The sequence below is a fragment of the Pelophylax lessonae genome, assembly GCF_965119305.1.
Source record: "Pelophylax lessonae genome assembly, chromosome: 1".
NCBI classification, from domain to species: Eukaryota; Metazoa; Chordata; class Amphibia; order Anura; family Ranidae; genus Pelophylax; species Pelophylax lessonae.
This window is the reverse complement of record NC_138768.1, coordinates 296,097,139-296,123,312: the sequence shown is the minus strand read 5'-3', so window position 1 is coordinate 296,123,312 and position 26,174 is coordinate 296,097,139. Positions and strand designations below refer to the sequence as shown.

The 26,174-nt window shown below is 42.5% G+C and overlaps 1 protein-coding gene across 1 annotated transcript in view; it reads left to right on the top strand.

Annotated features, from left to right (window-relative positions):
- Positions 1 to 26,174, top strand: part of KIAA1671 — a 297,686-nt gene that overhangs the window by 115,030 nt on the left and 156,482 nt on the right. Inside the window, exons 4-5 of the mRNA XM_082258243.1 lie at positions 13,447 to 16,227; positions 16,746 to 16,871. Coding sequence (XP_082114369.1) covers positions 13,447 to 16,227; positions 16,746 to 16,871 — 2,907 coding nt within the window. The remainder of the gene's footprint in view (positions 1 to 13,446; positions 16,228 to 16,745; positions 16,872 to 26,174) is intronic.

Below are 26,174 nucleotides of genomic sequence, written 5' to 3'. Positions count from 1 at the left end.
CTCCAGACCATTGACAAGGCCACTTCAGCATGAAGGTGCACCCTCTCCCGTATCTGGGGTGGGGGGGGGGGACGTCTTTGCTGGTTTCAGAACACCTCTGGTACAAGTCAGGTGGGTCCACGAGGTAATTCGGCCTGGCTACCACATCAAGTTTCGTTCTTACCCTCCGGTAAGGTTCTTCCTTCCAACGTGCGACTGTCCCCGCTCCACTTACAGGCTCTTTTTGGGGCAGTGCAAGACCTTTTACTTTAAAGGGTGATGGTCCCGGTTCCGACTTTGGAACCTTTTCAGGGGTTTTTTACTTAAACCTGTTTACAGTCCCCAGGAAGTAAGGCAAGATGCATCCAATTCTGGACCTCAAGGTGCTAAACTGCTATGTGCAGGTGCAGAAGTTCAGAATGTAGTCTGTTCGCACGGTGGTGGCTTCCCTGCAGCGGGGATTTATTTTTGCCTCCATCAACATCAAGGACGCTTACCTTCACATTAAAATCTGTGATGGTCTACAGTGCTCCCTGGGCTTTTCCATGGGAGAGGAGCATTATCACTTTGTGGCGTTAACCTTTGGTCTCGCTTTTGCTCCTTGGGTCTTCACAAAAGTGTTGGCCCCGGTGCTAGCATTGTTATGCCAATGGGGGATCGCGGTACTGGGGTACTTGGATGACCTCCTTCTGCAAGCGAAGTCTCCTACTGCTCTGGTGGAGAACCTGGAGATAACCATACGAGCTTGAGGGTGTTTGGCTGGATTCTGAATTTTCAGAAGTCTTCTCTGGTTCTGTCCACAAAGCTGGACTACCTGGTTCTAACTCTGGATTTGGCCTTAGCCAGAGTGCTCCTTCCTGTGGACAAACTCCAGAAACTGCAGGCTGTAATTCGTCTTCTGCTGTCCAGCAGATGGTATTCCCTCCGGACTTGCATGCAGGATCTGGGCCAGTTCTATACAAGGTCTCCTGCAAGGGAGATTCTGGCCAAATGGGACAAGTATCCGAAGTCTCTGGACAATCAGACCTGGCTGAGCCAGGGAACGAAAGAGTCCCTGATATGATGGCTTCGGCTGGGTAAATCCTTCCTACCCTTGTATTGCACAGTGGTCACCATGGATGCCAGCCTGTCCAGCTGAGGAGGGGTCTTTGGCAACATTTCTGCTCAGGGAGTCTGGACACTGGAAGAATCCAGACTACTGATCAATGTCTTGGTACTCCGATCGATCAGATTGTGCCTGGAACATTGGACGGATCGTCTTCAGGGATATCCAGTGCGCATTCAATCGGACAATGCCACGGCCGTGGCTTATGTCAATCACCAGGGGGGCACAAGACGTGTCCTGGTGAGTAGCCAGCATTCTAAGGTGGACAGACCGGTTCATTCCAGCCCTCTCTGCCGTACACATTCCCAGTATAGAAAATTGGCAGGCGTTGGACCAAGGGGAGTGGTCCCTTCGGAGGTTTTTCTTTAGCTGTGTCTCTGGTGGGGCATCCCTGAGGTGGCTCTGTTGGCATCCCGGCTCAACAGAAAGGTGCAGAAGTTTGTGGGTCGGTCACGGGCTCCTCTGGCGGATGCCACTGATGCGCTGGTGGCCCCATTGGGTTAGTATCGTTTGATTTACGCCTTCCCTCCTCTCAAGCTTTTGCCAAAACATCTACGCAGGGTCGAGGCAGAAGGGATTCTGGTCATTTTAGTGGCCCTGGACTGGCCTCGCCGGGCTTGGTACGCCCATCTTGTACGGCTGGTTGCCGACATTCCTGAGAAGCTTCCTCTTAGGAAGGATCTGCTGTCCCAAGGACCAATCTCCCATCCTGCTTTACAGTCGCTGGCTTTGACGGCTTGGCTATTGAACACCAAGTGCTGATGGATAGAGGTTTGTCTGGGTCGGTGATTCCAACGCTGTTAAAATCTAGGAAATCTACTTCTAGGAAGATCTACCATCATATGTGAAAGGCGTACATTGCATGGTGTGAGTCTCTTGGGGTTCATCTTCGCTCCAGTTGTTTGGTTGAGCTCCTGTTTACCTGGTTGGCTATAGTTAACCATTGGGATGTCCCAAAGCAGTGTTAAAAACATGAGGGCTGGGAACAGCGAAAAATAAATTGTTGTATGGACCTAGAATCCCATGTGCGTATGTATTTCTTTTACAGTTATGCTGGCCAATTTTGGAAACCTTTTTTTTTCATCAGCTTCCAATCAGAACAATTTAATGGAATGGAACTGTCCACAGTATTTTGACCCCCATAGTTTAGATTGTTTCCTATGTCTCCAGATGTTTAAGATCGGGGTAGAATTAAAAAAAAAAATAAAAAATAAACTCTTTTGACTGGCATTACGTTTTTTGTATTTATATAAATGTAATACTTTAGTCACTAAGATTTATAACTAATGGAAAGCTTGCAACTTTGCCATAAAATTGCCAAGTTTATCCCCAGAATTTTGAACAAATTGAGTTCTAGATTATCAAATAGTTTTTTTCTGACAATTACATTTTTTAAAACAAACCATTTTATGTCTGGCTTGCTACACTGGTTGCAGGAATCAGGTGTAGTTGCTACCAATAACTGTTCGGTGTGATTGTTACTAGTAAGGAGGCTCTTACAAAAATGCATGATTAGGATAAGGATACCAAGAGAAATGTTTTGCACATGGACCTTGGTATCTAGCCAGTTACAGTAAATATGTTGCCATTTCCTGCATTGCTAGCGAAAGACAAGCTGTACACAGATACATCTGCAAAAAGCGCTTATGATGAGGTCCGTGAAAAGATTTTTACGACATGCAGCACTGAAAACTTCTCAGGAAAAATGATGGTCATTAGCAGTTGCAGAACTGCATTGTCATTAGCTGCTATTGTAACATGGCCAATCAGGGCCGGCCTTAGGTGTTCAGGCGCCCTGTGCGAGCTAATCCTGTGGCGCCCCCCCACACAAAGTCCCCCTCACATCAGAGACCCCCTACACACACACAAAGCCCCCCCTTACATCAGAGACCCCCCCACACAAAGCCCACTTACATCAGAGCCCCCCCACACACAGAGCCCCCCTTACATCAGAGAGCCACCCACACAAAGCCCCCCTTACATCAGAGACCCCCCACATCAGAGACCCCCCCAGACAGAGCCCCCCTTACATCAGAGAGCCCCCCTTACATCACAGACCCCCCACACAAAGCCCCCCTTACATCAGTGTCCCCCTCCACACAGAGCCCCCCTTACATCAGAGCCCCCTTTACATCAGAGAGCCCCCCACACAAAGCCCCCCCCCACATCAGAGACCCCCCCACACAGAGCCCCCCTTACATCAGAGAGCCCCCCTTACATCAGACCCCCCACACAAAGCCCTCTTACATTAGAGCCCCCCCACATCAGCAGAGATGTATAGTAACGAAGTAGAACTACTTAAGTACTGTACTTAAGTACCGAAATGCGGTATCTGTACTTTCCTAGAGTAGAATTTTTTTCTCCTACTTCTACTTTTACTTCACTACATTTTTTCAATGATTTCGATACTTCTACTCAAGTATTTTTTTTTTTTGTGCTGCATAGTTACTCGTTACTTTTAAAAAAAATTACCACTGCCAGAACAGTAGATGGCAGGTTGCATAAAGCTCAAAAAAATGTGTATAATGTCATTTGTAAATCAGCGCATACGAAAATAAAGGCTGTGTATAATAAAAGCTGCTATACCAAATCTTTCCAATAAAAAGAAAATATGAAACAAACAAATAAATGGTGCTACAGCGCTTAAAGTGCATCAAGAAACTACTAACAAACACAGGTTAATCATTTGAATAAATCATTTGAAATAATAAAAACAATATGATGTTCATACTTTTGACTTCTTTCTTTAATAACTACATAACACAGTACTTGTACTTCTACTTTCAGTACTTGAGTAGAGTTTTTTTTTCAAAACTACTGGTACTTTTTACTTTTAGTACTTAAGTAGCAAATTTTTTGAAAAAACTACTTGCAATACTTAAGTAAAAAAAATGTTGAATACTTTAGTACTTCTACTTAAGTAACTTTTTCTGCGAGCACTTCCACTTCTACTCAAGTAATTTTTTGATCGAGCACTTGTACTTTTACTCAAGTAGAAATTTCGAGTACTTTATACAAGTCTGCACATCAGAGAGCCCCCTTACATCACAGACCCCCCACACAAAGCCCCCCTCACATCAGAGACACCCCTTACATTTTTTGAAGGAGAGAGACCTCACTTACCTCATGCTGTCTGCAGCTTTTTTTTTTCTTTAAACTTCCCGCCCACACATCCCCGGGGAGTGTGGGGGCGGGGCGGGAGGAGGAGGAGCTGACTATCTCTCCTCTGGTGTCCCTGCAGGGAGGATGGATCTGTCAGCGTAGATCGGAGGCTGAGCTGTGTGTTATACACAGCTCAGACTGCAGCAGTAGGAGACCGAGGCACAGCCGCACAGCGGGAGGTAAGCGACGGCCGAGGCCTGTGTTAACCCTGTCCAGGCCACGGTCGCTGCTTACCTTCCGCTGTGCGGCCTGATCTTCTGCGAGCTGTGATAGCCGCACGGCGCCCCTGTTGCCCATGGCGCCCTGTGGCCGCACAGCTCTCACACCCCAAAGGCCGGCCCTCTGGCCAATTCTCAGCTCTGTAGTAGCTTTATGATTCACTTGTGTTTCCATCATACTGAACTAAACTGTAGTCTAAAGTGAATCTATACTTGCCTTCACATACCTTCCTTGCCCCTCTATTTGAGCAGCAGGAGTAACAAAATTTGAATAGTTGAATACTCCCCTGTATGGCAGTGCCAATACATAAGAGAAGAAAGGCAAGAAAAAACTGCTGGTGGAACCACCATTAAAGTGAGCCTGTTGCTTGCCATGCTTTGGCAAAGCATAGGTTCACATTGAAGTTGCAGTATAATTTAGTATGATATAAACACTAGTAACTGATATAGCTACTGCCATATTACAATAGCAACTAAAGACAAACCAACTGCTCGTGACTGCCATGTTTTCCTTTTAAAAAGTACAGCTTGCTGTGAAAATCTTTTCAACTCACCTTATCATAAGTGCTGCTTGCAGATGCAAGAAGTGATTGCAATTCCAGTGATGATGTGCAAAGCTTAGTAAGCCATAGTAGCCAGTTGAAATTTAACTCTTTGATTTCATTGTGGCAAACCAGAAATCTTGTTGGTAAAGAGCATTGGTGCTCAACTTGACATGGGGAGGCTCAAGTGCGATCCCTGACATTGCAAAGGGGACCCACCTAATATTCCATATATAGACAGTCTCAGAGACAGCAAACACACAACAACTATGAGATAAAAGATGGTTAGTAATTGAGGACTTGATACATGAGTCTGTGGATGTCCTGCAGGAGATTGTCAGAGACTGGGGACATAATATAAGAGATGGTCAAAGACTGCTCACATCGTGCAGGAGATTTCAGCAACTACAGGCAAGAGATGGTCAGAAACTATAGGCTTAATAGAAGAGATGCTTAAAGTGTGTAGACATGCTGCAGAAGATGGTCAGGCACTGCAAACATACAGTATCTCACAAAGTGAGTACACCCCTCACATTTTTGGAAATATTTTATTATATCTTTTCATGTGACAACACTGAAGAAATTACACTTTGCTACAATGTAAAGTAGTGAGTGTATAGCTTGTATAACAGTGTAAATTTGCTGTCCCCTCAAAATAACTCAACATAAAGTCATTAATGTCTAAACCGCTGGCAACAAAAAGTGAGTACACCCCTAAGTAAAAATATCCCAATTGGGCCCAGAGTGTCAATATTTTCTGCGGCCACCTTTATTTTCCAGCACTGCCTTAGCCCTCTTGGGCATGGAGTTCACTAGAGCTTCACAGGTTGCCACTGGAGTCCTCTTCCACTCCTCCATGATGACATCACGGAGCTGGTGGATGTTGGATACCTTGCTCTCTTCCACCTTCCATTTGAGGATGCCCCGCAGATGCTCAGTAGGGTTTAGTTCTGGAGACATTCTTGGCCAGTCCATCACCTCTACCTTCAGCTTCTTTAGCAAGGCAGTGGTCATCTTGGAGGTGTGTTTGTGGTCATTATTATGTTGGAATACTGTCTTGCGGCCCAGTCTCAGAAGGGAAGGGATCATGCTGTGCTAGTATGTCCTAGTACATGTTGGCATTCATTGTTCCATCAATGAACTGTAGCTCCCCAGTGCCAGCAGCACTCATGCAGCCCCAGACCATGACACTCCCACCACCATGCTTGACTGTAGGCAAGACACACTTGTCTTTGTACTCCTCACTAGGTTGCCGACACACGCTTGACACCATCTGAACCAAATACGTTTATCTTGGTCTCATTAGACCACAGGACATGGTTTCAGTAATCCATGTCCTTAGTCTGCTAGTCTTCAGCAAACTGCTTGCGGGCTTTTTTGTACATCATCTTTTGAAGAGGCTTCCCTTTGGGGCAACAGCCATGCAGACCAATTTGATGAAGTGTGTTGTGTATGGTCTGAGCACTGACAGGCTGACCCCCCAATCCTTCAGCCTCTGCAGCAATGCTGGCAGCACTCATACATCTATTTCCCAAAGACAACCTCTGGATAGGACTCTGAACACGTGCATTCAACTTCTTTGGCCGACCATGCCAAGGCCTTTTCAGATGGAACCTGTCCTGGTAAACAGCTGTATGGTCTTGACCACTGTGCTGCAGCTCAGTTTCAGGGTCTTGGCGATCTTATTATAGAGCAACAATTCTTTTTTTCAGATCCTCAGAGAGTTCTTTGCCATGAGGTGCCATGTTGAACTTCCAGTGACCAGTATGAGAGAGTGAGAGTGATAACACCAAATTTACACACCTACTCCACATTCACACCTGAGACCTTGTAGCACTAACGAGTCACATGACGTTGGGGAGGGAAAATGGCTAATTGGATATTTTTCACTTAGGGGTGTACTGACATTTGTTTCCAGCGGCTTAGACAGTAATGGCTGTGTGTTATTTTGAGGGGACTGCAAATTTACACTGTTATACAAGCTGTGCACTAACTCTTTTACATTGTAGCAAAGCATAATTTCTTCAGTTCTTCAGTTGTCACGTGAAAAGATATAATAAAATATTGACAAAAATGTGAGGGGTGTACTCACTTTTCTTTATCCTACATCATGGGACACAGAGCCATATTCATTACTATGTCGGTTATAGGGCACCTTCAGGTGAATGGACACTGGCAACCAATCAGACATGAAGTCCCCCTATATACCCCTCCTACACAGGAAGTACCTCCGTTTTTTTCCCCCAGTGTCTTCAAAGTGATGGTCACTGTGGAGAAGATCTCAACTTTTTTTATGTTTTTTTTTTTCAAATAAGAAAAGCGATTATGCTACAAACCCCGATCAAAGATCTCTGAATCGAAGGGGTTAGCAATCAGATCGATCCAAAAAAGTCAAAGACTAAAAGGATCGTACCTGAACCTCAGGAAAGCAGATACGAGGTTTTGCCTGTAACGTTGTCCTTTTTAGGCACTGGACCCTGGGATCCGGCCCCTTAGTAAAACCAATCCCAAAGGCGCTCTGGCAGGGTGCTCTACAGGTCCAAGGGAGTGGCCCCTCAAAACAAGGGGACCTGGTCCTTGAAGGTGGGCAAGTGACAAAACTCACCGTGATGGGTGAAGATTGGATTCTTGTTATAAGACAGAATCCTGCGGCGGGCATGGTAAGTCCACTTTAAAAATATTTGTAAAAATATTTTTATGCACTGCTCCCTTTAAAGATAAGTTACCAAGTGTCATGTTGGTCTCTGCTGCCAGACAATAGGTGTATTAGCTATTTTAAAGCACACCTTGTTTGTTTAAACATTGTCTTTGCTCTCCCTGTGCAAAACAGTAGGTGTATCAGCTGTGTTAAAGAACACCTTGTTTGTTTAAACATATTGTTTCACCCTATGCTGATCACTTGAAAGGTATCAACTGTGTCGAAGCACGCTTGTTTGCTTACGCTGCTCTCACCCCATGTTGTTTGGCGTGTAGTTTTTGCCCTTGACCCGTAAGCGCCAACGCATTTGTCTCCTCAAAAGCTTCGGATCAAGTAACCCCTTCAGTGGCGTGTCTGTGGTGAAGGATCGTCTACGCACGCAAAGATATGCCATTTAAGCACAAGCGTACGCTTGGAGCAGGAGGGGAGCGTCATGACATAATTGGCGTGCACGTGGACACCACAGAGCACGCCGTGCATGCACAGTACTACCACAAACGGCGCGATTTTTAAGGAAGTGTTTTCAACGCACAAGCCTCTGTCAGAAGGCTAGAGGGACACAGAGCAGCAGCAGCTGGGTTGCGTGAGTCACTGTGGGTGCATGTTTACAGGCACAGACAGGTTCTGTATCTTTGGGATAATCAGTGCTGTGTGTGATAAGCTGTGTAGTTTGGCACAAGCCTTGAGCACACTAAAGTTGGTACCTCAAGTTTGTCTTGCCTCAGAGCAATGTCCTTCCGTAAGAGGAGTCGGGGGAGGGGGACACAGCTGGAAGGGGCACGCTGTCAGGACTTGAAGATCCTAGTGGTGCTTCCTCTGTGTTTTCCTCCCCTGATAGGCCAGAGGCGACTAGCCAATCTGAGCCATTACGATTGTCTGGCATAGTAGCTACAGCCGGTACTTCTGTCGCAACCTACGTCATTAAGGACACTTTGGCATTGGCATTAGCCGGCCTTAAGGGTAAGATTGCTGGCATGATCGCAGCATCGCAAAGAGGGAGGAAATTCCTCCCAAAAGGTTTTCACTATTGTATCCTAGTAGGAAAAATTCCAGAGAAAATAGAGTATACCTAATGTGGATGCTGCTATTTCTTCAGTTATCAAAAGTTTACTTTTGTCCTGTGGATAATGCCCAGGTTTTTAAAGAGCCAGCTAATAAGAAGTTGTCAGTCTTTAAAAGACTGTATTAAGTGAGTTTCCAGGATGGTTCCTTCTCAAGGAGAGTCTGTGGAAGATTTGAGAGCTACCTCTCACATTGTTCTGCAGTGGATGCTCTTAATGACTCCATACAGCAAATGTCACGGTTTGCTCTTTTGACAGTGCATATGCACAAAATCCTATGGCTAAAAAGCTGGTCTGTGGAATTGCCGTGTAAGAAGTTGCTGGCCGGCTTTCCCTTTCATGGTGAATGCCTATTTGGTGATGATCTTGATAGATCTATCTAAAAGATTTGGGGGGGAGGGGGGGTCGAGAGAGTATGTTGCTACCTGTTTGGAGGAAAAACAAGTGTCCTTCTTTTAAGATACCCAGCACTCAGACCCCCAGTGCTGCTATTCCCCCAGTTGAGACTGCCTCAGCTGTCTGGATCCCGAACCAAAGCTTAAGGGCAAGGGCAGAAGAAACCCTGGGCCCAGATATTTACCAAGTCTACCTCTAAGCCTACCTTGTGAAGTGGCGCCCCCCACTCAATCGGGTGGGGGGAAGGCTGCTACAGTTCTTCAAGGTCTGGGTAAAAATAATTCAGGACAACTGGGTTATTTCCATTATCTCGCAGGGATACAAACTGGAATTTCGGATGTTCCCGCATCCTCTGTTTGTAAAATCAAACATACCTGCAGATCCTCGAAAAAGAGGATCTCTCTTTCTGGCTCTGGACCATTTATGGTCCAAAAGAGTTATTACAGAGGTCCCAGAGAGATTCAAGGGTTTTAACTCAAACCTTTTTGTAGTCCCCAAGCTGAACGGAAATGTGAGATCTATTCTGGATCTCAAAGCTCTGAACCAGTTTCTGAACATTCGTACTTTCCGTATGGAGTCAATTCATTCATTCATTCATGAACTCCCTCCAGGGAGAGGAATTTCTAGCATCCATAGACATCAAGGATGCATACCTTCATGTGCCTATTTTTCAGGTCCATCAAAGGTTTTTACGCTTTGCAGTAGTAAACCATCATTTTCCATTTGTGGCCCTGCCCTTCGGCTTGGCCACGACTCCAAGAGTGTTCACAAAGATCCTAGCTCCAGTATTGGCCACTCTAAGGTGTCAAGGGATATCAGTAATAGGATAACTAGAAGATCTATTGCTTATAGATTACTTGCCTTGGGCTCTAAGTCAAAAATTTTTCCAGACAGTACAGTTCTTAGAACGTCTCGGTTGGATTCTGAACTTGGCAAAGTCAGCATTACAGCCGGTCCAGCGTCTGAAATATCTGGGTTTCCTTGTGGACACGATCCAGGCAAAGGTATTCTTGCCATCAAGAAAGGTCACGGACCTGAAGGATCTGGTTTGATCCGTAGGAAGGCAAAGGTATCCTTCTAAAGTTATTAGGGAAGATGAGATCTTCATTCTGAGCAGTTCCCCATGCTCAATTGTATGCCAGACCCTTACAGAACAAAATTCTGTCAGTGTGGGCAAGAAAGGTCCAGTCCCGAGACTGGTGCATGTCTAAATTGGGGGGGGGGGGTTAACCCGAAATTTGGAAAAAGGGAAATCCTTTCTTCCAGTAGTCTGGAAAATAGTGACTACCGATGCCAGTCTCTCTGATTGGGGAGCGTTTCTGGAGGAAACCACTGTCCAGGGAAAGTGGTCTTGGGCAGAGGAAAGTCTTCCCATCAATATCTTGAAAATATGAGCAGTTTGTCAGGCTTTAAAGTACTGGATGCCCAGACTTAGGGCTTACCCTGTCAGGGTACAATCCGACAATGCCACTGCTATGGCTTTTATCAACCATCAGGGAGGCATAAAAAGTCGGTCCGCCCAGAAGTAGGTGGATATTATCCCGTCCTGGGCAGAAAAATTAGTTCCATGCCTATTAGCAGTTTTTATTCCAGGAATAGAAAACTGGCAGGCAGACTTTCTGAGTCGTCTGCAGGTTTCCAGGGAAATGGTCCTTACACCCCCAGATCTTTGCATTGATCTGCCAATGCTGGGGGGTCCCAGATGTATACCTGTTGGGATTCAAGTTCAACAACAAGTTGAAAAGATTTGTGTCCAGGACCAGAGATCCACTCGCAGTCTGAGTGAATGCCTTGATGACTACTTGGGAGGAGTTTTCCCTGATCTATGCCTTGCCTCTGGTTCAGCTGCTGCCACATCAGTTATGCAGAATCCAGCTAGAGGGGAAACCAGCAATCCTGGTATCTCCAGCATGGCCGAGGAGGTTTTGATATGCACTACTTTCTCTAGGTCCGATATTCTACCCTGCTTTACAGTCTCTAAATTTGACGGTTTGGCTATTATAGCCTTGATTTGAAGGAGCCGAGTATATCTTGCCCTGCAGTTTCTACCCTGATAAATGCTAGAAAAAACAGTCTCTAGAAGCATTGGATTACAGAGTCTGTAAATTTTACATTACATGGTGCAATGCCAGGAAATTACATCCCTGCAAATATATCATCGGGAGGAGAATTCTAGCCTTCTTGAAAGTAGTGGTAAATATGAAACTCGCCTTAGGCACTATTAGGGGTCAAATTTCAGCATTGTTGGCTTTTTTCCTGAGACCGATCGCTTCGCATTCCTTGGTTCAAACCTTCGTCGAAGGGATTTTACGTATGCTTCCACCAGTGGCAGTTTTACAGAAACAGCCTTTTGAGCCCATGGGGCATTTTCCCCTGGCTCTTTTGACCAGAAAAATTGCCTTTTTGATTGGGATAACTTAAGCCAGAAGAGTATCAGAACTAGCAGCTCTTTCGTGTAAAGAGCCATTCTTTTTTTTTACATCAAGATAGGGTGACTCTACATCCGCACCCAGGTTTTTTGTCCAAAGTGGTGTCCGCCTTTCATTTTAATCAGGACATTATTCTGCTCCCTTTTTTCCAGATTCTCAAACAGAGGAGGAAAAGTTATGGCATTCTCTTGATGTAGTACGTGCACTTAAGTTTTACTTGAAAAGGTCAGCTCCGATTCATAAGACTGTTCTTTTGTTTATGCTGCCAGAATGGCCCAGGAAAAGGCAGGGAGCGTCTAAGTCTACAATTTCTCGTTGGATTCGCCAGGTTATTATCCAGGCATATGGTTTGAAAGGGAAGGTTCCACCTTTTCCGGTAAAGGCACACTCTATCAGAGGAGTAGATGACTTTTGGGCAGTTCGCCATCAAGCTTCTATGGCTCAGATTTGCAAAGCCACGACTTGGTCGTTGGTGCATACGTTCATTAGATTATATCAAGTGGATGTTGGGACCCAGGAGAAGTCTGCATTTGGCCACAGTGTTCTGCAGGCAGCTATGTAGATCTTGTGGTCTGATGGCGGTATTTATGGGGTCTCCCCTCAGATGCATTGCTATGGGGCGTCCCATATTGTAATGAATATGGCTCTGTGTCCTGTGATGTACGATAAAGAAATATGGATTTTTTCTACAGCTTACCTGTAAAATCCATTTCTTGCAGTGCATCACAGGACACAGAGGTTCCTCCCCTCTTGTATAGGGTATTTATTGCTGGCTTGAAAAACGGAGGTAGCTTCTGTGTAGGAGGGACTATATAGGGGGACTTCCTGTCTGGTTGCCAGTGTCCATTCACCTGAAGGTGGCCTATAACCCATAAAGTAATGAATATGGCTCTGTGTCCCGTGATGTACTCCAAGAAATAGATTTTACAGGTAAGCTGTAGAAGAAAATCCATGTTTCTTATGTTTTTCTAAGAACTCCGGGTTCAAGGCAAAGCCTAGAACTCGGTTCCATCATTAGTCCTGGACCTCCAAGCAAGTCCTTGCACAAGTGCTCTTCACAATGTCTAGTGGAAGGAAGAAAAAAAATCCATATTTGTAAGATACTGTACTATAAGAGGTTTTGCAGACTGGTGCATGATTAAGGAGACCTATTACATGAGACTGCTGGAGATCACGGATTTAAAAGGACAATAAGCAAACGCAGAATGTTTGCTGGGGCCCAGAGGTCCACACAAAAAAACTACCAGAGGGCTATATGTGGCACCAGGGATAAATAGTATTACACTTAGCACATAATGATTACATCTTGTACTGGGTTATTAGGTTTCTTTTCAGTCCAACTTTATTGTTTACAATTACTTTACCTTTTCACAAAAAAGAAAACAAACCGAAGCTTAAATGTGTGCAGTAGAATACAAACTATTTAAATGTGGTGGCAAGAAAGGTAATTGTAACTACATTCTGGATATTGTTTTCATGTGTTTTTCTGCCTAATCTAGCTTAAAGCAGAATTAAACCCACCCCCTATCGTTCTTAGCCAAGGAAGTTGCCATCTTGGCCTCTGTTTGATCTTCAACTGCCATTATGCTGTACATGTGATCATTTGACACCAACCATTTGATGATTTGACAGTTTGGTTCAGAGCACAACCAATGGGACAGTTACATTCCCATCACCTGATGGGAATGTAACTGGTTTTAGAAACTGGTAAATTGATGGGTTAATCTGTAATGTACTCTTTATTTGCACATCTTATTTTGACAGCTGTCTTAATTTGGATACTAATGTTATTGAAAGATATCAGTGTAACTTTACAAGATTACATTTTTATGTGCATCATTGTCTTTTATTTCCAGGAAAAAAAAGATTGGAGAACCAGTGAATTTTCAGAAGACAAACTACAGAAACCAAGGAGGTCATTAAGAAAAAAAGAAGAAACTTTACCACCACAGGACAACATAAATGTTTTTGAGAGAAAAAGCCATGTTTATAAAGATAAGCAGTTTGACAATACAATTGAGGAAGCTGAAGACAAGTACAAACAACCTTCCAGATCAGATAACACATTTAAGACTGTGAAAGCAACAATGTTTGAACATAATGTAGAATGGCATAGCCCCCCTGAAATGCTGAGTGCCAAAATTCCTACATCCAGCCTGGTTGCTAGAAGTGATATTTTGTCTGAAAATGCAGGAGGTAAAAAAGATACAGGAAGCTGGTCAAAGTGGCTGAGTGATGATAGTGTGCATTCAGTCACACAGCTCCACAAAGGCAATGATATTTCAGACATAAGGTTAAGCAATAGCAGAGTTGGAAAGGCTGAATCTACTGCGGGCCACAACATACTTCAAAACTTCAAAGTTGATGAAAAAACACGTATAGAGCCAAGGTTCGAAGTCATCCAGGCAGTTGGAGAAAGGGTTTTAAGTGAATCCATTCAAATGGCACCTGAAGACAAAGCTGTGTCTCTTCGATCTCAAAGATCTTTTCACAGGAAAGAAAGGGAATTGGAGAATTTTGAAGTGGATGAAAGTATCTCACGTCGTCCAGTAAGCAGCCTCCAGAGAAGTAAGAGTGAATACAGGAGGAGAGACATAGGTTCACAAGAAAGCTCAACTAATAAGAATGTGTCTAGAGACCTTGATTTTTCATTTGGTAGAAAAAATAGTTTAAGGGCAGCAAAAATTGACACCGTGAAAGCACCAGAAGATATGAACTATGAAACTGGTAGGAACAAAAGCACAGTAGACGCAACAGTCTCTGATGTTCAACCAAAGTCCTATAAACTGGACTACAAACCAAAAACAGAAAATGCTTCTAAACAATTTTCCATTGAACAGTCTCCATTTGGAAAATCTTTGAATGATTTTAATCGGCCTGCCCGTAGATTATCCAGCGACTTGGTAGAGAAAGGGTTTGAAACCGGAACAAGAACCGTTAAAGATGAGCCAGCGGAATCTAACTTGAATATTAGAGAGGATATGAAAAAATCATCACACGTCGAAGAGGATAAAAAGCAATCCTACCAACGAAATAGGTTTCTTTCTGACAAAGAGTCACCAGTAACCAAAAAAGGAAATAAAGATGAATCAAATTATTTGATTAGTGAAATGTTAAGCAATGAGGTTGAACAATTCAAAAATGACTTGACCACTCGTATCACAAAAGATTCTAACAGTTTCTCAAGAGGAAAGCAGTTCAAAGAAGAATATGTAGAAGACTCTAAATGGGAGAGAAAGTCAGCACCATTTCAGGACAAAAACCTAAGCAGCAGTGGCACAGGAAACATGACAGATCTATACAGTTTTGAGTATGAGGAGACAAAGAGAAAACAGAATATGTCTACAAAATCTCCAACTGAATCAAAAGCAACATATTTTGCAGTAACTGCGATGGACAACAAAAAAGAAAGACATGACAGTAATTTTGAAAGCCAGAACAGTGCTTCCAACAGCTGGACATTAGAAGAATATTTTAAGCGAGATGTGAAAATGAGTACCACTATTTCAGGGTCTGACACTGACAGCAATTCTAACAGGTCAGAAGCAATAAATACACAAGGAGACTTAGAAACCACAAGTGCCTTTAAAGAACTAAAAACACACAGAAACCAGAGAGTTATTGAGGATGATTTTGTTGGTAAGCCAGCAAAAAGTTTAGAAAAAAAGAGTGCTCTTGATATTGATGCTTTAATCAGGAGGCAAAAGCAAAAAACAAGCCTAGATAAAGCTTCTTCATCAAGAGATCCTAAACCTGAGCAGAAAATATTTGCATTAGACTTGGACACTACAGAAAGCTCCCCTCTGAAGCTTGACAGATCTTATAAATCTAAAGTCGTTGATATTGATTCCCTAATGGCAGACTATAATGCAAATCTTTCAAAAGAGAGCATATCTAGAGATGAAGATCATAATATATCCAAGTGGGAAAGGTCTAAATCTTTCAGGGAGAGCACTTCAAAAAGTTCTGGCAGCAAATGGAGAGATCCCTCTGTAAGGCTTGTTAACACTGATGAAAGCTACCAGTTTGAAACGGTTGCTTCATGGTATTCTTCTCAAACATCTACCTCAATGACAGAAAGCACTAAAAAAGATGCACACAAAGTTTCAAATACTGCAGATCATTTGAAATCTCTTAAAGATGAAAAATATGAGCAATATCAAGAAAAACAAAGACATCAAGGACCCCAAGCCCGTTCAGAAGAAAATCAGAGTATAGCAAGTTTAGATTTCCCACAAGAGTCATCAACAAGAAATTTTGAGTACAACAAATCTCAGTCAGCAAGGGCCTCAGAGTCACCTACTATAATTGCAGACTGGTCATCTTCACGTGCCCTAGCCAAAACAACAGTTGTGGAAATTAGTGTTGATGATAAAGAAGACTCTGCTGCTACGAAGCTTCACCATAGGGTTTCTGTGAAAACTGATAGGAAATCCATTTTAACTAAAGAAAGGCAATCACCTTCTGAAGGAAGACAGCCAGCAAAGGCTAGTGATTTAATTACTCTAATGCTAGAAAATAAAGAAAAACGAAGGGAACAGCATCGTGTGAGGCAGAGCATTCCAGTGGAACACCAATTTGAGCCAGGAACACAAAGAATAAAGAGCCAACAAGAATGGCAATATAGTGAGAGCAAGGTATGAATATTGGTTGGTATTTGTGGGCACTCGCCAAAATCCCATTAGGGTGAACAGGCAGCCAAATGGCTAAATATGCACATACCTAGTGTTCACATTTTTACCTGCCAAAATGTTTGTAATACTTTTCAAACTCTCTTGCTTTGTCATGGTGACTTTGCTAGCTCCCCTTGCACAGTCTAAAAAATGAGCCTCAGTGTGCTGTTGAAGTCCTCCATGTACTCGGCCACTGCTGTTTAATGCTATACATTGCCCCTCCAGTCCCCTGAAATATATTAGGATAGTTGGTAAGAGAGTAGATTTGTGCTTCTTACAGTAAAGACACTACCACTCTCTGTGATTTATGGTATGCAAAATATTATTGGAAGTTTATAAATGGTAAATATGTAGTATTACTGTACCAGATAGACACTTGTAATTAGGCTTGTAATTACAAAAATTATAAAATAAACCAAAATGGCACGGTTTTGTCACTTCTCGAGCACTGTCTCTGAGTTCTCATTTTATCTGTGTTTTAGGACTATTCTGAAAAAGAGAGCTCCGGACCACATGTAAAACTGCATCGGGAACCAGAAAGTGTCATGGACCTGCCACGAAGGAAAAGTTTTAATAGGAATCGAGAGTGGGACTTCAGATCAGAGGAGGTAGGCTGTTGATTTCATTATAGCTTCTAAATTATTATTTTAGATTTGTGACTAAACCAGTGGTTGTAAACCTATTAGCTAAAGGGGGCCTCAAATGCAGCAAATGACATCACCAAAGTACCACACATGATGTTCAGTATATGTAATGCTTGAGAGGACTGTCAGAAACTGCAGACCCAATAGAGAAAATGAGGGTCAGAGAGTGTGGGTGTGCTTTTTTTTTTTTTTGGCTGGAGAAATGCTGCAGAAGACATTATTATACAGGGAACATATTACACAAGTCTAGTAGAGACCAATGCTATTACTCTTATCAATGTTTCCACTACAGGTTGCTACGGTCCAAGGGACGCACATCATATACCAATGGCTGCAGGCTGGGCACCAGGGCACTAAACTAAGCTTTTTTAATTGGTTGTATTATGTATTGTATGTAAAGCATAATGACATTTCCTATACAACAAATGTGTTTTAAACATAGTCTGGGTTTTTTGTTTTTGGTAACGTTTTAACACATTTTATTTCTGTCTGTTAATTGTTCATATTTACTGACTCTCTCTTGAGACAAGTATAGGTAATGCTTCTGGGCTGGGAGCTGCCACTACTTGCCATCTTTTTAAAATGCTGGCTTTTTAAAATGCTGGCTGCCTGGCTGTGTCAACATAGTGACTTGGAAAGCACTGACTCCAAAGCAAAAACATGGTATCTAGGACATCAACACACTCAAAGAGAGTTACATTGGTTTCAGCCTATGTACCTTTCTGAGTACAGAGCCACTTTAAGTGTGTTTTTCTTTTTAGATTATTACCAGTCTGCCCTGACTAATTTATGAATTGGTACTTTAATAAAAACCCAAAGCATGCTGTTTTCTGCTATACTAATGCAAATTGGGAAACAGGCAAAGAAGCATCCATATAGAAACTTACATTTTTCTTTATGAATAATTGAACTTGGAGATGTTAAAAAGTACTTTTTCCATGCAATTAGTTCTTTTTGAAGAGTGCATTTTTACTTTCCCAAAGGTCTTTGTCATCTGTTGCGTTTCTTCCAAAATGGAAATCTTAGTAAAAATTACTGTTAGAAGCGTCAAGCTGAGTGGATCTCTCGGAAGCAAAAGGATAAGTGGCCACCTTTGTTGTGAAGCTGTTCTGGCTGACCGTTTACATTATAGCTCCTTACTTGCTGCAAGGCACAAGGGCCTGTTCACATTAGGAGATCATCACTTGAATTACAGTTATAAAACCAGGTCATAAATCAGCAGTCATCAAGCCTCAGGCAAGGTGAACTGCTGATCACATGTATTTTGTCTTTAGGCATTATCTAGCTAAAGATTTTAAAGTTCATAACCATTTGTAGATACTGGAGTTGTTTAACTCATTTGCTGCTAGTGAAGCTGTATCCTGAAAACACTTTTTTTGTATACATTGCATTCTGAATGAAGCATATGTATTGGGACAGTGTTAAAATGATTTAAGATTAGTTCTCTTTAACCGCTTGCCGACCGCCGCACGACTATATACTGCGGCGGTCAGCACCTCACAGGCAGAGTGACGTATCGGTACGTCACTAGCCTGGGAGGGTCTGGGGAGCGAGCGCGCGCCGCCGGCGGCGCGCTCCCGTGCGGTCACGGACCCCCCCCCCGCGCGTGTGACCGGCGGACCCGATGTCCGCCGGCCACTCTGCGATCGGCGGGGGAGAGGGAGAAAGTCAGGCAGCTTGTATAAACAAGCCACCTGTCATTCTCCTCGGTGTAAAGACACTGATCACACGGATCTACTATGTAGATCCGTTGATCAGTGTCCTTACAGCTCAAGCCACAGCCAATCACAGTAGAAAGCACGCCCCTAGGGACACACACAGCCCCTCCCTCCCAAATAAAGGTAACCCCTTCACTACCAGTGTATTTTTACAGTAACAGTGCATATGTATAGCACTGATTACTGTAGAAATGTCACTGGTAACCCCAAAAGTGTCAAAAATGTCAGTCAAGGGTCCGATCTGTCCGCCCCAATGTCGCAGTACCGCAAAAAAAAAAATCGCAGATCGCCGCCATTATGCGTTAAAAAAAAAAACAACAAAAATGACAAAAATCTTTCCCTTTGTTAGTAAACGCGCAACTTTTGCGCAAACCAATCAAAATACGCTTTTTGCGATTTTTTTTTTTTTTACCAAACATAGGTAGCATAAAACAAATTGGCCAAAAATGTTAAAAAATTTAGATTTTTACATTTTTTTTGGGGGGGGAATTTCATATAAAAAAATGTGAAAAATATTGCTATTTTTGCAAAATTTACGCTCTTTTTTTGTTTATAGCGCATGATCAAAAAATCGCACAGGTGATCAAATACCACCAAAAGAAAGCTCTGTTTGTGGGAAAAAAAGGACGCCAAATTCGTTTAGGTACAGCGTCGCACGACCGCGCAATTGTCCGTTAAAGTCACGCAGTGCCGAATCGCAAAATACCCCCTGGTGGTTTAGCAGCCAAATCCTCCGGGGCTTAAGTGGTTAAAGCTTGGCTGACCTGGTGATGAAATGCAGAGTTCAATAATAATGTAACTATAATGTAAATTCCTGCCTTTGGCTACTTTCTGTTTGGAGTTAAAAAAGTAGAGTTGCCTTAATGCGGCTACTAAGGTATCTATTTATAAGAAAACATTCACATAGCCATTCATTCAGCAAATCTGCACGCACTTTTGTTCTTTGCGATTTGGACCAAAAAAAAAGTTCTTTATACTATTTTCTCATCTGAAAGAATGTTGTTTTATTATGGGCAGTAGTAAAATACCATACTGTGGCCACTAGATGGAGCTGAAGAGCATAGGAACGCTAGAAGGATATTGCAAATAATGGCACTTTTCCACTGCAAGTACCGGCTCGGCTCTACTCGGCCCTGCTTGGCCCGGTTTGCTTTTCCACTGCTGGTACCGCATGGTACGGTGTTGGAACGGTTCGGTATGGTTTTCTTTTTCACTAAAGTAGTACTAAAGTTAAGTGGGTGGGATAACAACGATTCTCTGACCAATCAGTGGCTAGTAGTGACTGCATGCAAAGGATTGTGGGATATGGTACCGGTATGGTACCTCTTGGAACCACAATCGAGGTGGTACTGTTTTAGAGAGCCGTACCGTTCGGTTCCATGCAGTGGAAAAGCGCCGCCGTACCGTACCGAACCGTTCCTACACCATACCATGCGGTACCAGCAGTGGAAAAGCATAAAAGCGAGCCGAACCGTTCGGTTCCATGCAGTGGAAAAGCGCCACAAATATACCAGGGTTCTTCAAAATGTTTCCACTTTTCTTTTTATAAGTTTCGTAGCCATCTTCACCACACCGTAACAACCCTTGTACTAAAATACAAGATCAGCTGGCTTGCCAAACGGGCTAGTCACATGTCCCGCTCAGACACAACAAGTTACTATTCCTCCCTCCCTCACCGTTTCCAACGAAAAATGAAAAGTGCAGAAACTTTTTGAAGACCCCCCTCATAGTTACTTTTATTTATGCTTGCTTCCTAGTGTTCTCTAGGAATTCTTATATTGTATGTCTTATAACAAACAGATCTGTATTTCCTGTGCTCCTCAGCTCCTTCTAGTGGCCATATTGCAGTTTTTTTACTACTGCCGAAAATAAAACCACATCCGTTCGGAAGACAATAGCCTAAAAATGTGTTTGTTTTTTTCCCAATTTGCAAAGAATTCATGTACATGCAGATTTGCCAAATATCTTTACACCTTAATAAAAAATGGAACCCTATGTGTTCTGAACACAATATGTCATTCCACTCTGTGCTTTAGAGTTCTTTACTTTTCATGCTAACCTGCACTCACCTGCTGGAAACTGATTTGTTTAAAGAAGCAGATGGAATACAAATGAGCAAGTAAACAGGTCAGCAGTTTATGAATATGATTTTTTATGTTTGTTCTCATACATGATGACATGGCAAAACCATTTCTTTGGGAATCCATCGTTTTTAATGGATCTGTTTCACATGAATGCATTGTGTTGAGGCAGGTCATGGAAAATAGTTCAGGTATGTTTTATTATCCATCAGTGTGTGTCTTTGAAGTCGAATGGAGTGCATGAAAATGCACGGTACATGTGTTTTTATGTGCTGCAATAGCATGGTTATGGAGACCTGCCCTCTTGCAGCAAGCAATGCACTCCTGGCCTAACCACATTACTTCTGGCACCTTTCTAGATGATGTGCACCTTATTTCGAGAAAAGTGCAAAAAAAAAAAAATGCACTTAAGCACATGAACAGATGCTTTGATAAAACAAATTAAAAAAACACGTGAACATTTTTTATTATGTTTTGGAGAGAATAAAGAAGGCATAGAGTCTATGCTAGGTTACTATTGCTGACACAAAACACATTGTTAGTATGTTTTGCTTCTCCTTGTTTTTTTTAACCCAGGGACAGCCACCCCCCCATAAATTGTTAAGGCGTAATGGTGACATGAATTGAGGGGAAAAAAATGACCCAATAGAGTCAAACAGATATTCACATACATTTGGAAGAGGTTTCTTGCTTCCACTTGCAAAACTCGAATTTAAACTCTCTATTACAGTGCATAAGTATGTACATTGTTTATCAAAGTGTATGAGGGTACAAAACATTTAAAAACACTGCTCTACTGGTCATAGAAACCCATCGGAGCCTTTCTTTGACATTGATGCATCCCCAATGTATACAAAAATGAGTAACTGAACTTTGAATCTCTCTCACAAAATGCAGGTTCAGCGTGCCATTACATTAGCTCACATAGGCCTAAGCCTACACATGTACAGTGCATCTGGAAAGTATTCACAGCTCTTCACTTTTTCCCCATTTTATGTTACAGCCTTGTTCCAAAATTGATTAAGTTCATTATTTTCTTCACAATTTTACATACCATACCCCATAATGACAACGTAAAAGGAGTTTGTTTGAAATCTTTGCGAATTTATTAAAAATAAAAAAATGAAAAAAAGGATCAGGTTCTTGGTCACCTCCCAGACTAAGGCCCTTCTCTCCTTATCGCCCAGTTTGGCTGGGTGGCCCGCTCTAGAAAGAGTCCTGGTGGTTCCAAACATCTTCCATTTATGGATTATGAAGGCCACTGTGCTCAGTGGGACCTTCAATGCTGCAGAAATGTTTCTATACCCTTCCCCAGATCTGTGCCTCGATACAATACTGTCTTGGAGGTCAACAGACAATTCCTTGGACTTCATGGTTTGGTTTGTGCTGACATGCACTGTTAACCTTGGGACTTTATATAATCAGGTGTGTGACTTTCCAAATTATGTCCAATCAACTGAATATACCACAGATGGACTCTAATAAAGTTGTAGAAACATCTCAAGGATGATCAGTGGAAACAGGATGCACCTGAGCTCAATGTTGATTGTCATGGCAAAGGCTGTGAATACTTATGTACATGGAATTTTTTTTTTTTTTTTCATAAGTTTTAAAATCAAATTTCTTTCGTTGTCATTATGGGGTATTGTTTGTAGAATTTTCAGGAAAATAATGAATTTAATCCATTTTGGAACAAGGCTGTAACATAATAAAATGTGGAAAAAGTGAAGCGCTGTGAATACTTTCACATGCACTGTGCACTGTGTGTGTATATATGTATGTATATGTATGTTTGTGTGTGTCTTGTACATCTGCTCCAGATTCTGGCTTCTACAATCTTAGTAAATCCCCCTCAATGTATGTGGTTTTGTTTGAAAGTTAGTACCCACAGGTCTATAGAAATAGAAAGTAGAATGAACAAAGTAGACTGGGGTGAAATAGAAATGAACACTGCCACATGAATATCTGAAAGAATAGGTTAAATGCACAGTCTAAAAAGTGCAACATGAATTATGGGTCTGTCATGGGGTGCACACGAACTATGTTGTGTTATTAGCTTTTGTAATTGATGCTAAATACAGTGTATAAAATACAATATATTTGAATACAGATGTAATAATGTTTTCTGCCTCTAATGATCGTTTGCAGGTCTTCCTTACGAGATTAAGACTTGTTATGGTCGCTAATGTACCACACTGCCTTCTTTACACAAATTTTAAAAAGCACCCCAAGCACACATGCTTTTTGTTGCAACTAGGGTTTGGATATCCACAGGTGGCAGCTACGGTAACTAAAGAAGCAGTCCCGCAAAAAAATCGCAGATCGTCGCCAGATCACCTCCATTACTAGTTAAAAAAAAAAACAATAAAAATTACATAAATTTCCAGTAGTTAGTAGCTGCGATAACTTTTGCGCAAACCAATCAAAATATGTTTATTGCGATTTATTTTACCAAAAATATGTAGCAGAAAACAAATTGGCAAAAAAAGTTAAAAAATTTAGATTTTTACATTTTTTGGGGGGGGGGGGATTTCATATAAAAAAATGTGAAAAATGTTATTTTTTCAAAATTGTCGCTCTTTTTTTGTATATAGCGCAAAAAGTAAAAATTGCACAGGTGATCAAATACCACCAAAAGAAAGCTCTATTTGTGGGAAAAAAAAGGACATAAATATAATCTGGGTACAGCATCGCACGACCGCGCAATTGTCCGTTAAAGTACCGCAGTGCTGAATCGCAAAATATGGCCTGGTCAGGAAGGGGGGGGTAAAATCTTCCGGTCTTAAAGCGGTTAAAAATACGCTCATTGAGAATTTTTTTGTCAAAGACATGTAGCTAAATACATTTTGGCCTAAATATATGACAAAAATTGAATATATTGGATATTTTTTAACTGTCAAAGTAGAAAAATATTGTTGTTTTTTCAAAATTGTCGCATTTGTTTATTAATATTGCAAAAAATGAAAAGTGCAGAGGTGATCAAATACCATCAAAAGAAAGCTCTGTTTGTGGGAAAAAAAGGACGTAAATTTCGTTTGGGTACGGCATTGCAATTGTCAGTTAAAGTCGCACAGTGCCGAATCGCAAAAAGTGGCCTGGACGTAAGACAGCAAAATCCTCCGGTGGTAAAGTGGTTAAAGGATAGCTAAATCCAAACTATTTTTGAAGTTGTCATTGTCCTCAGGACTGAAAATCAGGGAAAACCAATTGCCTTGCAAGCAAGCAAGCTGTTACATTGTAAAAGTAGCAATGACATCATCACTGAGATGCACTTAGCCTGTTCCCAATGTAGAGTTGTAACTGGGTCCATTCTGGGCCTTTCGTCACTTCCTAGTGACTTGTGTTCCAGGGAAAGCACCTTTTCCAAAGATTTCCATCACTAATGTTATTAGTGTTTTTAGGCAGAGTTTGGGTGGGGCGTGGGGGCATCAGTGCCAGGACCATTTTGTCTTATTTGCCAACGTGGCCTTTTAGAGTTCATGGGTGGGGACAGACCAGGGGATCCACATAGAGGGCCCACCTGCATCAGGTTGCCTGCAGAAAACTACAGGGGGCATCTATTGCACCAGAGCATCATTGATCTGTCTTTATTACAGAAGATCCTGTACTGTGGTTTTTTTTTCAGGTTGCTTTACTGCAACCATCTACAAGCAATACCATAGGACATCATGACTTAAAGTAGAGCTATAGGCAAAACTTTTTTTTCCATTTTGGATAGAGTAAAGGAGGGTTATAATCCCTGTCCATTTTTTTTTCTCCTCCATCTGTGTCCTGTTGCAGAGATTTCCCTTCACTTCCTGTCCCATATCTAAACAGAAAGTGAGAGGAAATCCCTACAAATTAGGGAAATTCCTAGGGGCCCCCACGGTCAACAGAATTAGTGTCCCCATTGGAAGATTTCCCCTATTTTACTTTTCTGGGGACAACCCAAAATTTGGGATTTTCTTTTACTTTCACTTTCAATGAAAATGGTAAACCGAACAAATAGGGAGGGTGAATGTCCTTAATGGGGGCACAGACCTCAATAACAACTGACAAGCAATCTGATCTTTCTCAACTCTATCCAAAACTAAAAGAGAAAGTTTTGCCTTTTAGTTATACTTTAAATGGAAAAAAAAACCCTTGCCTCTTACATTTACACTAAATTTTTGTAGGCCAGAATTTTCCTGCTTGACATTTACTGCTCTGTTCAATCTTTCAAAAACAACTACTGTTGTAACATGACAGCCAGCCTGCTGTTGTCAGAAATGATTGCTTCTTCTTTGGAGTGTACTCTTTATGAATTCTTCTACAGTATGAATATATCAAGCATATGCAGATAGTAAGTGGAAACAAGATCTTCAACTCAGAGCAGTACACAAGTTCTAATGAAGACCAGGAGGTAAACTTTCACCAAGGTCATATAAAGCTATTAAAAAATGAAGCCAAGTAACACTTTTAGCTTAACAGCGCAACCTGCCTTTCCCGATCTACCAGTGAAGCACCCTGTAAATTCCTTTAAGAATACAGACTGACGATAGGTCATTCAGGTCATTCTGTTAACTAAACATTACATAGTGGTAGGTGGGGGCTATGCAAGCTGTAGTGGTGGATCAGGAATGGGGGAGACCCTGTCGGAGTGAGGGGTGAGACCAGGCACCTTTATTGCCTCTGCTTGACAGAGTTTGCATTGCTTAGATCAGTTTGCACTGGCTACAGATTTAATTTAAATCACACCCACCGCTATGTGAAAAATCAAATTCTTGTTCAGATTCAATATCGGAAGGATGTTTGGTGTAGACCAGGAGTTCCCAAACTGTGGGTCAGGACCCACTGGTGGGTCGCGAGCTGCGTTTGAGTGGGTCGCGCTGAGCCGGAAATCACAGAGTGGGCTCACTTAAATTGTGCTGTGCAAACCCGCGCAAATTACAGAGAGCCAGAGCAGTCAAATTGCGATTGATTCAGGACCATGCCCACGCAGTCTACAGGGACTGGTTTGCATTTCCCGCGAGGAGGATACTGGCATCAGGTACGTATGTGGGCTGTTATGTAGGATATGTTCATGGGGTGCAGAGCCAGCTCCTCGGTCCTGCTGGCGGCAGCGGTGGTGGCAAGTTTGGCGGCGGGATTTTCTCAGCTATAGCGGGCAGAGAATAGCAGCCTCTGTGTCATAGGAGGACCAGGTGGCCCGGCGGTGTCTGGAGTTCATGGCAGCTTATGTGACCCCAGTAGAGGATCTGAAGGAGAAGAGCCAGGACACAAAAACCAGCATAGAGCTCCTCATCATGGAGACTCTGGGTGAGGTGTGCTGGGCCCTGGAGAGGGAAAATGGGGGCTTCACCTTCACTGTGGACTGCTGGGAGAGGAAGGAGGGTGAGTGCCATATAGCCTGCTGATCACTGTCCTGGGGTGGTTGATTTCTGTCCTCTGCCAGCCTTATACTGTCTATGAGGGTGCTGATTACTTACAACTGCGCTTATATGCCACAC